This window comes from Phaseolus vulgaris, chromosome 3 (assembly GCF_051622355.1).
Source record: "Phaseolus vulgaris cultivar YP4 chromosome 3, ASM5162235v1, whole genome shotgun sequence".
NCBI classification, from domain to species: domain Eukaryota; kingdom Viridiplantae; phylum Streptophyta; class Magnoliopsida; order Fabales; family Fabaceae; genus Phaseolus; species Phaseolus vulgaris.
Genome location: NC_143500.1, coordinates 40,454,759 through 40,466,852, shown reverse-complemented (window position 1 = coordinate 40,466,852; position 12,094 = coordinate 40,454,759). Strand labels below are relative to the sequence as shown.

General features: G+C 32.5%; 1 protein-coding gene across 2 annotated transcripts; it reads left to right on the top strand.

The window, feature by feature from the left end:
• Positions 1-4,875: 4,875 nt before the first annotated feature.
• Positions 4,876-12,025, top strand: LOC137807569 (uncharacterized). Of its 2 annotated transcripts, XM_068608278.2 has the most exons (10): positions 4,876-5,266; positions 5,375-5,442; positions 5,516-5,577; positions 5,684-5,833; positions 6,416-6,592; positions 8,004-8,216; positions 8,636-10,329; positions 10,783-10,848; positions 10,937-11,006; positions 11,262-12,025. In XM_068608278.2, the coding sequence occupies exons 1-10, from the start codon at positions 5,067-5,069 to the stop codon at positions 11,943-11,945; spliced, it is 3,384 nt and encodes a 1,127-aa protein (XP_068464379.1). In that variant the 5' UTR covers positions 4,876-5,066; the 3' UTR covers positions 11,946-12,025. The 2 variants fall into 2 exon arrangements, with proteins under 2 accessions (XP_068464379.1, XP_068464381.1); XM_068608280.2 differs by lacking the exons at positions 4,876-5,266; positions 5,375-5,442; positions 5,516-5,577 and having other exon boundaries at positions 5,706-5,833; positions 6,402-6,592.
• The last annotated feature ends 69 nt before the right edge of the window (positions 12,026-12,094 follow it).

Genomic DNA, 12,094 nt, shown 5'->3' with positions numbered 1-12,094 from the left:
CAATTCAATGTGATCCTTAGTGTTAGATTGTATTCAACGACGTTATGTGGATAATAATGTGGCGCATATAATGACACAAATTGGTACACAAATGGATGATGACGTCAACGCCTCCCCTTCCTACACATCCCATACATCAATATAGTACAAGTCATCTCATCAAGAAAATAACCTTTCTCTGTCATCACACACAACAACTTATTGGCCTTTACCACCCTCCCCAACTTGGACCACCCAAAAATCAAAGTGTTGCAAGTAACAACGGTTGAACAAGGTGTTTTGATGTCTCCAAATCCAAGTGGAATGCATGAAGATCATTGTTGTTGGTTGTGTGTGTGTGTTTAGAGTAGTTGAATTTGTTATCCACTCTAATTGATGATCCAAGGTTGTTTGATTTTAATAATTTTGGAAAATATGTGTTTTCAAATGAAAGTGAAAAATCTACCGGTTGAAATTTCGATTCAACCAATTGTTTACACTTAGTGTATTTTGAAAAGGTATTTGTAAAGGCTTGACTTTGGTTGACTTTGCCGTCAAACCAATTGAATCGATGGTTTCGTGTTTTCTGAAAACCTTAACATAGTTATGTTAAGTGACTTTAATATGTTTTAAATGATTTAAACTGTTTTTGACTCTTGCATTAAATGCTTTAACCAACTGATTAGAGTTTAAATAAGTTGTTTTATGCTTCTAATCTAAATGAATTCAAGAGAAATTATTCAAAACAGTTTTCCAAGATTGCTAAAAGCCTTAAATCTTTTTCCAAGAGTGAAATAAAATTGTGTTGTATTCATTTTGCTTTAATCTGTGATTGTACATATGTGTACCCATTCCTTTCTCTCTTGACTACTGTATTTTTGTGAGAATTCTTGTTGTGCATATTTAGAGGTTGTTCTGAAATATGTGGTTTATTTGCCAAAGGTGGTGTGTTTTCTTGAAAGGTTCAAGATCACTACTTTGGTTTGTCGTGTGTAATAAAGGTTTATGGTTGCTTCTCAATTCTCAGTGGTTACTGAGGACTGAATATAACTCTTGATAAAGAGTGTACCAGTATAAAACTCTCTGTGTTAATTTCTCTATCATTTCTCTCTTTTAAAATTGTTTTTGCTTTGTTTTTAACACTACTGGTATAAACAACCAATTGTTTCACAAAAACAACCAATTGATTTTTTGCAATCACGTTAAAAACAATTTTGAAATTGAATGAACTGATTTCTAATTCATTGATTCCTAGTTGACTTTCTATCTACTTTCAATATTTGCGAAAATCTTTCATAACACATTTCATTCCTCCTCTTATTTAAGGCCTATAATTCTAACAATTGACATCAAGAAGGTGAAGGTTGGAGAGAACATTATTTGGAAGCAAATTCTTCTATTTCCATGTCGAGTGCAATATCATGTGATAATATTCCTTCCCTATGCATGGAAGAAATGTTCCTTGACCAACAACTACTACATTTCACTCTTTCATGTTATTGGATGCAAAGCGGCAATTTAGAGGTTGCTATTAAAAACTCACAAATTATTGTTTCTCATGTGACAATCTCATTACATGCATGGGGGATGTAGATTTTTAAGTTGAGCCTCATATCACCAAGGTGATCACAATGGTTTAATGAAAAAAACATTAATTTTTTTAAATGTCATTAATGTGAATGATTTATAATAATATGGTAAGGTCATCGTCAATAATATGGTAAAGATCAAAATCCTATAAATGATAATGATGATGTTGAGAATATCATACCCCAAATCCACCATGATTCACGTATACTTTTACAAATGTGAAGTGGTATTTAGGGGTTATAAAAATGATTAAACAATTTAAACACAATGTTTACAAAGATTTTGACAAGGTATGTCTTAGGGTTTGAGAATTAATATGTTAGATGAAAGTTTTGATTAATTATAGGACTTTTTAGAATGAGCCAACATGTTTATTTATTTTTCATTTCAGTTATTATAATGTAACTTTTTATTTTTATGATATATTCTTATACTTTTGTACGTCTAATTTTAATTACGCAATTAAACACGAAACATCAATTTAAGTTGATTATTTCAAAGTTTAATTCATTTAAATTTTTGTATTAACATTTTGAATTTTTTAAATATAATTTTATTTCGATTTCAATTTAATTTAATTTAATTTAATAAAAGTTTATTTTTTTACATTATTAATAGCTATAATTTTTTTTCTTAATATTAAATCCAAATTTACCTTTAAGCAATGATAATAAGGTAAATTTACAAATACATTAATTGAAAAGATAAAATTTAATCTATCATAACAATCAAATCATTAATAATTTTTTTACTTCTTCTCTCTCAATTTTTATTTATTCTTTAATCTAAATAACCTCTTTCATTTTTTTTCCATCCCATCTTCCCTCCTCGTTATTATGGGGGTTTATTATTTTTTATGTGGAAGAAAGAAAATTCACCGACGTTTAAATAGTTTTTTGGTGGATATAGAGATATTTTTAAAGTAAAAATCAAGTTTCAATAGTTATCTTAACCCAGTTTGGCCCAATTGAGAGACTCACGGACTAGTATGTCAAACAATATTTTTTTTTTAAATAACTTATTTAATAAGATTAATTTAAAGAGATCGTTTCAATTAAGCGATGAGAAATATATTAATAGTTTAGTTTTGATTTTATTAAAATATCAAATTTTATCGTACTATAGAAATTGAATTTATAAAATAAATTATCAACAATAATAACTAGTGGAAAATTCGTCTAAAGCTTCAATGAAGAATTATATGTTGGACTTCAACGTGATTAAGTTTTTCGGTATTAAGACTCGTAGTGGTAAAGTTCTCCGTCCTCTTCCTATTAGATGGGAATTTCCTTCACCAGGTTGGGTCAAAATTAATACTGATGGGGCTGCTAGGGGTATCCTGGTCTTGCTACTTGTGGATGTATTTTTCGTGGGAGTATGAGAGAATTTATTGGTGCTTTTTCAGCGTTTCTTGAAGTTCAAACTGCTTTGGTTGTTGAGTTTTATGGAGTTATACATGCTATGGAGGAAGCTCAAAAAATGGGACTTACTAATGTCTGACTTGAATGTGATTCTGCCTTAGTTTGTGCTGCGTTTACTGCTAGAACTAATGTTCCATGAATGCTTCATAATCGATGGAATACTTGTCTTAATTTTTGTAGGACAATCAGGTATAGGGTAACTCATTTTTCGTGAAGGGAATGCGTGTGCTGATAAGTTGGCTAATTTAGGATTTATTCATAGAGAATCATTTCATTGGTATAATAGACTCCCAGCTAGTCTGTTCTTAGAATTCTTTATGAATAGGTATAATCTACCTATGTATCGTTTGTGTTAACATATGGGTTTTGGTATAGTTCCCCCATATTTTTGTATTTTATTTCTTTTTTCTTTTTTAATAATATTTTTTTTCATGTGATGGCATATGATTGTTATTAATTGAGGTGTCAGCTTAGCTGAGATGTCAAGTTGCATAGTGATACCTAACACGAAAACTTTATAAAAAATAAAAAAATAAAAATATATATATATATATATATTTTAATTTTTTAGGAGTAATAAAAATCTAGAAAAGCTTTATAGTAACTTTAAACTTAAAATTTAATGTATATTTTTTTTTCAATAAAAACATTGTCTAACCATCTCACATTAACCACATTATTAATCTAAAATCAGTTAGATTGAAGGATTTTGGTATTGAACGACCTAACTTAAGTGAAAGAATTTGTTTCATTGAACCACTTAACTTAAGTCATAAGTTTTCAGTAGGTGATAAATAACTTATGGAGTTTAATTTTTTAACTTGAAAAATTTATAACTTTGGCCAATGTCACATTTTCCTTTTTTTTTTCTAATGTTCTTTTGGTTTTTTATATTGATTCTTAGTTTCTATTGTGTTTTGATCCGAGTGTTTTGTTTAAAAAATATCTATATTTGTTGATTGAGAATAATAAATATTATTAAATATATAATTGTTTGACTATATATATTTCAATCCTCAAATTGGTGGATTTACATTAACACAAATATTATAATTAATATTTTTATTAATCTAACATAAAGTATATAAAGTGACCTTGGTCTTGGATGTTCTATATGTTTTTGACATGAAAATGATATATCGATCCTATGTAAATCAAAACTTGTTTTTTTTTTTTTCAATTTTAAAGTAAAATGTTTTACAAGAATTCAAAATAGCTAGAAATATGAACTCGTTTGTCATGTTAGTAAATATGTTTATTATATTTCAAGTACAAAGAACATCCCTTTTAATTTGTTTATACTACATATTAAATTTAATTCATTCAACTATTTTTTTTATTGTACAAAGTTGTTAAGAACACATTTTTAATTGTCAGGATAACTTAAACAAATAACAAAGCTGTTTAAACATGTATGAATATATGAACATTCTCTATTATTTTTATGATGTAATTATATTATTTTGTATTTTATGTTTGATTTTTTTTTCTATTATTCTGTAATACATTATTACTGAACTCTAACTATCTGTAATTTTTTTGTTTTATTTGTAATGTTGCAACAAGTTATATGTATCTGATTTTTGTTTGTTTGTTTTGCATCTTATATTTCAGTTATCTTTAAAAACCAGTTCATATTTTTAAAACTTAACTCTCCAAAAATTCTCAATTTTTTTTTTCACCAATCATACTTTTTATATAGTTTAAGAAATACAGCATAAAATATTCATTTAAAAATATATTGCTGAAATCCATTTAAAAATATTTATTACATAGAACCAATCATTCATTCATTTATTATTACTAAGAAATAAAAAAATATTCAATAAAAGAGTGTTAGTAAGTACCACATTTTTTAAATACTTTTTTTTCACATAAGAGAGCGTTTTCAGAGTGGTGTTTTTCTGATAGCATTTTTAATCGATTAAACCGCATTTTTCAGTGTAAGGGTTTACCGCGAAACCGGGTTTTGGCGCGAAAGATTGGTTTCTGGCGTCTTTCTCCGGCGACGCCGATGAGGTAGTGTGAGACTGCGAGTGAGTTGTTTCTTCCTTTAGAAAGCTTTGCAAGGAAACAATGTCAGAAGAGATTCAAGAAATCCGCAGTATAATTTCTTCAGATAACAAGTTCAACAAATCATCAGGCTATTCATCCCTCTTGCAATTTCAGCAGCATTCTTGCGTCAACGCTTCTGCGCTCCAATCCCTTGCTCACTCCGCCCAATCCATAATCTCCTCCATTGTTTCCGACCTCTTCGACGACCATGACGAAGAAATGTGAGCATCGACTTCCGCTTTCTCACCATTTAATTGTTTTTACCTCTTTCTACGTTCTCTCTGCAGAATTAGAATTTCCATTAATTAATCTATTTGATTATCCGTCAGAGCCACTCAAGCGTTGAAGTGTTTGGGGTTCATGCTTTATCACCCATCCATCGTTTCCGTCCTTCGAGGTATCTGGTTTCGCTGTTGTGTTTCAACTTATCGATTTGGTTTTGCAAAGCTGATTTTCCCTTGTTTTTGCAGTGAATGATGCCAATTTAGTTCTGAGTGCATTGCCCAAACTTATCACGACTACAAAATTAAAGGCTAGTTTGATGTTCTTTTTACTCTTGATTAGTGTTTTCAGTTTTAGTAGAGTTTTTATGTATTATGTTTAGTTGTTTACATTATTTGTCTTGACCATTGCTACAGTCTGCTTGTAATTTAGGGGTATGGTGCTTGTCTGTCCAACAGTTGGGTGCACCATTTCTTGTTACTCACTTTCATTATTTGTTACGGGCAATTGTTCACGCGCTAGACAATCCCATGGGTTCTTTGTCAACAACATTTGAAGCTACACAGGTAGAGTTTCCTTTCTTTATTGTTTGTTGCTTTAATAATTCCATAATAAAAATTGTATTTAAAGTCAGCACAGTTGCATAAGTCTCTAAGGTGAAACTTTAATTTTGTTTATAGAATAGCTTTAAAAGAACCTAAGGAACTGCTTAAAAGTTTTGTCAAATAAAATTAGGAACAAAATAAACGAACTCCACACTTCTAGTCATTTTTTTTAAATGGTTCATAGATAAACCAATTCCCCCTTGTAGTGTTTTTCAACAATGCTTACCAAGTTGACGGACATTCTTCCCTTAAAATATATTGCAGAGAGGATAAAAATAATCAGTTTTTTTACTCAGCTCAAAATATATATCTTGTCAGTATCAAATGTTACTAAAACCTTGAAAGCAAAACTGTGCCCAATGTACCTTATTTCAATTTTTTTAATGTTATACTAGCTTCTTGCTCATTCTTTTAAACACTCACTAACTAGAGATGATGTTCTTTTATGCATGCCTGGCTGGTTATAGTGGTCTGAATCTCGTGATATTTATTCTTGAAATTCATGGCAGTTTTCTTTTGATACTCTTAGCCTCTGAATTACAGGCTGTAATGAAGCTATCAGGTCAATTAAGCGAGCAAATGAAAGGCTCATCCCCTATATGGGCACCCCCAATATACAGAAGACTTCTCAGCACAGATAAGAGGGAGAGGGATGCCTCAGAAAGGTGCCTGTTGAAAATCAGATCCACAGTCATTCCTCCTTCTCTGGATCTTTCTAAGGTACCAAAACATTGTGATTTCAATATAAAGTGATGGTTCGTCCTCTAGTGGCATTGACATGATTATATTATGGCTATTTAAGCTGTTAAGACTACTGTTGCTTTAGTGCTTATGCAAACGATAACAAACTACACTATTTTTATCTTGTCAAGGTTGTCACTTTGTGGTACTTGTAATCCCTACTGCCTATAAGGTGTGTACAAAAAATCCAAATATTCAAATTGAATTCATATCATACTGATCTAAATTACTTTAAGACCATTTTAATGGATCCGTTTCAAATTCAAATCCATATCTTTGGATTTTTAATCCAATCCACTTAATTGGATTTGGATTTAAAAAGAACCAAAATCAATGCTCATCCTAAGAAATCATTTGGTCAAGTAATTTTTTGTTGGTTTCGCCTGATATTTTTTTACTCTATGCAAACTGTTTCTTTGGTTTAGAACATAGTTGGGATGTTGTTGGGTTGACCTTGGATGGGACATCCTTGGCTCGGTATCAGCCAAGGCGACCTCAACCTTGGCCAGGGCATTATTGACCTATTTACCTATTACAAACCTCTTTCAAAGCCTAAGTGTGGTCTTTTAGCAGCCTGATCTGACCTAAAAGTTTGTTAACATGACCTGAGTTATAGAAAAACCTACAAACAAGCAAATAAGCTTAACTAGGCCAACCAACTTATAAAGGCCACTAGGTCTTGTTCATCGCATAAATAATTCATTGTATTTTAAAGACTAATATTAAAGGAAATAAGAAAATTTCTGCAAGCAAAAGTCATTATATTAAAATTAGATAGACACATAGTGCTCATCATATTGCCACATGATCAAAATATGAGAAAAACATTTATATGCAAAAATAATTAAGCAGTGAGAAAAAGTAATACACAAAGGAAAAAAGGGAAAACTTCAATTAGAATCACCAAATACATGTATCTTTTTGTTGAGCCATCGTGCTATTAACAATTGTATATGATCACTCTCTTTCCCAAATTTACCAATTAATTTTGAAAAATATCTTCATTATTTTTAGTAAAAAAATAAATTAATTCAAATAAAACAGAAATTGAATTTATGAACTAAATTTCCTGGTTTTTTAGTGCCAATTTTATTCAAATTAAATGGATATGAATTTAAATCCAAGTTTAAATTATATTAAATAAATAATCATCAATTTTATACAATTAAATAGATTTGGAATCCAATCAATTTTATTGGATTTGGATTGGATATAAAAAATCCAATGCCCACCCTATACTATATTTTTATATAAATTACTTTTGTGGTACTGCAAAATGGAAATCAAATTTGTATTGTCCATGACATATCATGCCTGGTCTGTAAGGTTTACCTAAGTTTAAACTCGTGCTCTTTGGTGTCATTGTCAACTTACCTTTTTTGTCCATTAGGTCATTGTCAAAGATCTGAAGATAAAATTGCTCAGTGGGATGAAGGTTTTGCTAGACAATGGTATGAAGACGCAGGCTGTTTGTGCATGGGGATGGTTTGTCCGAATGCTTGGATCCCATGCTTTAAAGAGTAGGCATCTCGTTAATGATATGCTGAAAATTCCTGAACGTACATTTACAGATATTGATCCTCAAGTTCAAATAGCTACGCTGGTATTATATACGAGTTGCTGGTTTACTTTTATCTCATCCATGATTCACAAAGATGAACTATGTCTGGCATGTAAACCTGTTCAATATTAAAGTGACATGATAGAAAGTGGCTTAAAGAATTATGGTTGACATTCATGCTGTATTTGGTTTTGAGGAAATAAACGGAGGAAATGGAAATAGAGAAGAATAAAGTTGAGAAAAGAGAAATAAAATTGCATATTTAGTTTGATCGAGTAGTGATTGTGAAACAATAGTGGGTTCTACAAATTATTTTTTCTCCCTCTACTAAACAATCAATTCTGTCCCTCTCCATCTCTACCAAACACGCCCTTAGATACCAATGCACAGAACACTTATTAGGTGTTAACATCATTTACTTATTGTTGCTTATGTGACCCTTTCATGTGCCTTCTGTACAGGTTGCTTGGGAAGGTCTTATTGACGCTCTTGTTCACTGTCCAATATTGGTTTCTGAGAAAAACGCATCAGCAGAGGAGAATTCTCTATTAGGAAGGAAAAATTGTGATGATCAAGCAAATGGATTTTCCAAAAGCATAAAGCTAATAATGATGCCACTGATTGGCATCATGTCCAGTAAATGTGATTTATCAGTTCATTCATCCTGCTTAAACACGTGGTGTTATTTGCTACATAAGCTTGATATCTCTGTCAATGAACCATCAATGATAAAAATAGTCTTAAAGCCTATACTTAAAGCAATATTTCAGAATGGACCCGATAGCAAGAACATCTGCTTATGGAACCTGGGTCTTGATCTGCTTACTGATAGTATTTCACAGAAGAGTAGGGAGGTCCTTTACCAGTCAACTGGCCTGGTAAGCCACAAAAACTCTGAAAACGGACATTCTCAATCTGGAAAATGCTCTTGGAAGCAACACCTAATTAGATGGATGCCCTGGAGTATCAATCAATTGGACTTTTATCTGAGTATGATTTTTCATCTTATCCATCAAGCATCGCTGCCAACTGTCACTTATGATCATAGAAGTCATGTTTATGATGCTGCTTTGAAGTTATTTATACATACTCTGAAAGGAGCCAAACTGCATGTGGAAAGTCCATCTACTAATTATGATGGTATTATGCAGTGCTTGACCTCATCAATAACATTCATCAAGAAAGTATGTGAAGATTTATGCTCGGATGTTGGAGAAAATTCCGATGTTTATTGTACTTCCATTCAGTTTATAGATGCCATCACAAAGGAGTTAGGTCCTTCTATCTTGGGATCACCTCTGTACAAAATTTCTTTAGATCTGAAGTACATTGAAGACATGCAATCAGTTGATCATAACAAACATATAAAATTTCTTAGTGTCAGTTGTGTTTCTTATATGGATAAGGTTTCTCCATTGGTTTATTTGATAGCACTGTACTTCTACATGATGGTTCAGTTAACCATGAAATCCCATCAAACAGATCACGTATCACAAGGGATGTGTGAATATTTTAAATTTATGTTTTCTTCAAGTGATCCCCTGGAAGATCTCCTCACCAGTATTAGTTTCTTGTACAGACACGTTCAACCAATTTACTTAAACATATGGGTAGCATTGGCCCAAGGTCTGGACTACTGTGTATCTGTTGCAAACTGCAAGTCACTACAGGATGCCTTGTCTGACAGCACTGTATATTCTTCCATATGCCATCTTTTAATTTACCCCATCTTGGCCCTTTCTGAAGTTCCAAGAAGGACTGTGACAAATGCTACCGCATGTTTTGATAAATATCCTGTATCACCAGAAAGAATGCCGAGGTTTGAACAGGTTATTCAAACATGGAAAGCACTTCACGGATCTCTTTGTACAGTGTTCACTGGATGTTCATCAACCACCAATTTTTCTGGGGACCTGTGCTTGCTCTTTAGCAGCTACCTTGATGAAAATAGTGGCATGGTTGAGAGCGGTGCTGATTTTGACTTCGCATGCAATGATGTGGATCTTGGTTTCCTTCATTTAACTGGCAATTTCTTGATTTGCATTCTAGAACAGATTCAGACTTTGGAATTAGTTTCGGAATTGGACAGAAGTAAATTTGACCGTGATAGGAAAATTTTGTTCTGTATAAAGAACTGCTTGAATTTTGTTGCCAAGTAAGTTTCAACATGCTTTGTAAGGATATGAGGAGCCTTTCTAGTTGTTTAATACGTGATTGCCATGCCTCTTTTTGATTGTGTGGGGGTATCTGTGTCATATCTTTGGATAATATAAGTTGAATGGTAGAAACAGTGCATCTTCAAAATGGATCTACTCTTTTTATTAGCCTGATATTGCTATCGTCCCGTGTTGAGTTGGGGATGTAAAAGCAATGTCACTGGCATTTCGACATATACTAGTCCTTTTGTTTTTAGTTTTATAAATAGGCGTCTATTCTATTTCTTGGGTCACAACTTATTCAAGTAATTAACTTGCTAATTTGTATTTTGCTGCTTTACTTAGCCTGTATAAGTATTATTTTGATCATAACACTACCTTTGGGTTTAGGGTTTACCTAACCTACTCTAATTGCTGTTATTTCTACTGATAATTTTCATGTCACATTTCAGGTATATGAATTTATTGAGGATAAAAACGGTTAGAGACCCGCTGCCTGGATTTGTTGGGACCTCTAGGTAAGTCAATATAAGCTGTCTCCTGCAATGCATTCTTGGTTGTTTAATTAGTAACTCTACTTGACTGTTACTTTATCATAAATGTCAGGCTATATTCTGCGTTGGCATGTTTTATTAGTTGCCTTCACTCGAAGCAAGATATTCTTCATTTTCTGAAGGTTTGTTCCTTCTATTCTTACTTCTCATTCTCAGTTCGTTGAAGTAGCTTTTATGAAACATGTGTATTTAATTATATGCTGCAACTTCGGAGGGTGGGGGTTTACTTCAGTACTAATAATTAGTCCATGATAGAAGGTTCAACTCAGTTATGATACCGGCTTAGGGGGAGGGGGGCAGATGCGTTTAATTTGCCATTACTCGGTATTTTTCGTTTCATCAAACAAGCCTTTAATCTTCCGTATACTTGGCTGCAGATTGTTTCCTTCCCACTACTTGAATGGCTATCAAATATGGGAATGCAGGATGATAGAACAAACTTCCAACTCCAACTTCTATGGACCGAAATTCTAAGCTGCTTAAGAAGAAGTCAACCTCCTATAAACTTTGGTTCCGCTTTGCTCAAACTTCATGAACCTCTATTTGAAAAAACTCTCAATCACCCACATCCCTCTATTTCAGAACCAACCATCAACTTTTGGAATTCTACATTTGGTCAGCAAATTATTTTGGATTTCCCCTCGAGTCTTCTTTGTGTCCTGGACAGGCTATCCAGAAATGGAAGATTAAAGGTCCAGAAGAGAAGCCTACCATGTCTTCCGAAATGTCATTCTCCTGAGGAAGCCAATGATCCTGTACAGGGATATAGGGTCTCTGCGAAACATAACAGGACTTCTAAGAGGGTGGAACTAGTGTTGGATAAACTAAAAGAGGCACCTCCATTAAGTAGTAAAAAGAGGAGGCTAGAACTGACTGAGCATCAAAAGGAAGTTAGGCGAGCACAGCAAGGAAGGGAGAAGGATACTGGAGGACATGGCCCAGGAATTAGAACTTACACTAATGCAGACTTTACACAAGGTCACGATGATTCGCAAGAAAGCCAGGAGGAGATAATAAGAGATCCTGAAGCTATATTGCAGATGCTGATAAAAACTATCTGACTTGCTTTGAATGCTGCTTATAGATGCCATTATACTCATAGAAGCCTGAATTATTATTTATTCAGATAAATTTATTTTAACTTGTCTTGATTAGCAATTTTTAAATCGCAAAAAACTAAGGAATGTCAGAATATAATAACTTCTAGTAA

Bases quoted from the DNA above. Each gene is read 5' to 3' on its own strand.
- LOC137807569 (XM_068608278.2), top strand. From the start codon at position 5,067: ATGTCAGAAGAGATTCAAGAAATCCGCAGTATAATTTCTTCAGATAAC. The intron at 10,330-10,782 runs GTAAGTTTCAAC...GTCACATTTCAG, and splicing joins TGCTTGAATTTTGTTGCCAA to GTATATGAATTTATTGAGGA. The intron at 10,849-10,936 runs GTAAGTCAATAT...CATAAATGTCAG, and splicing joins GGATTTGTTGGGACCTCTAG to GCTATATTCTGCGTTGGCAT.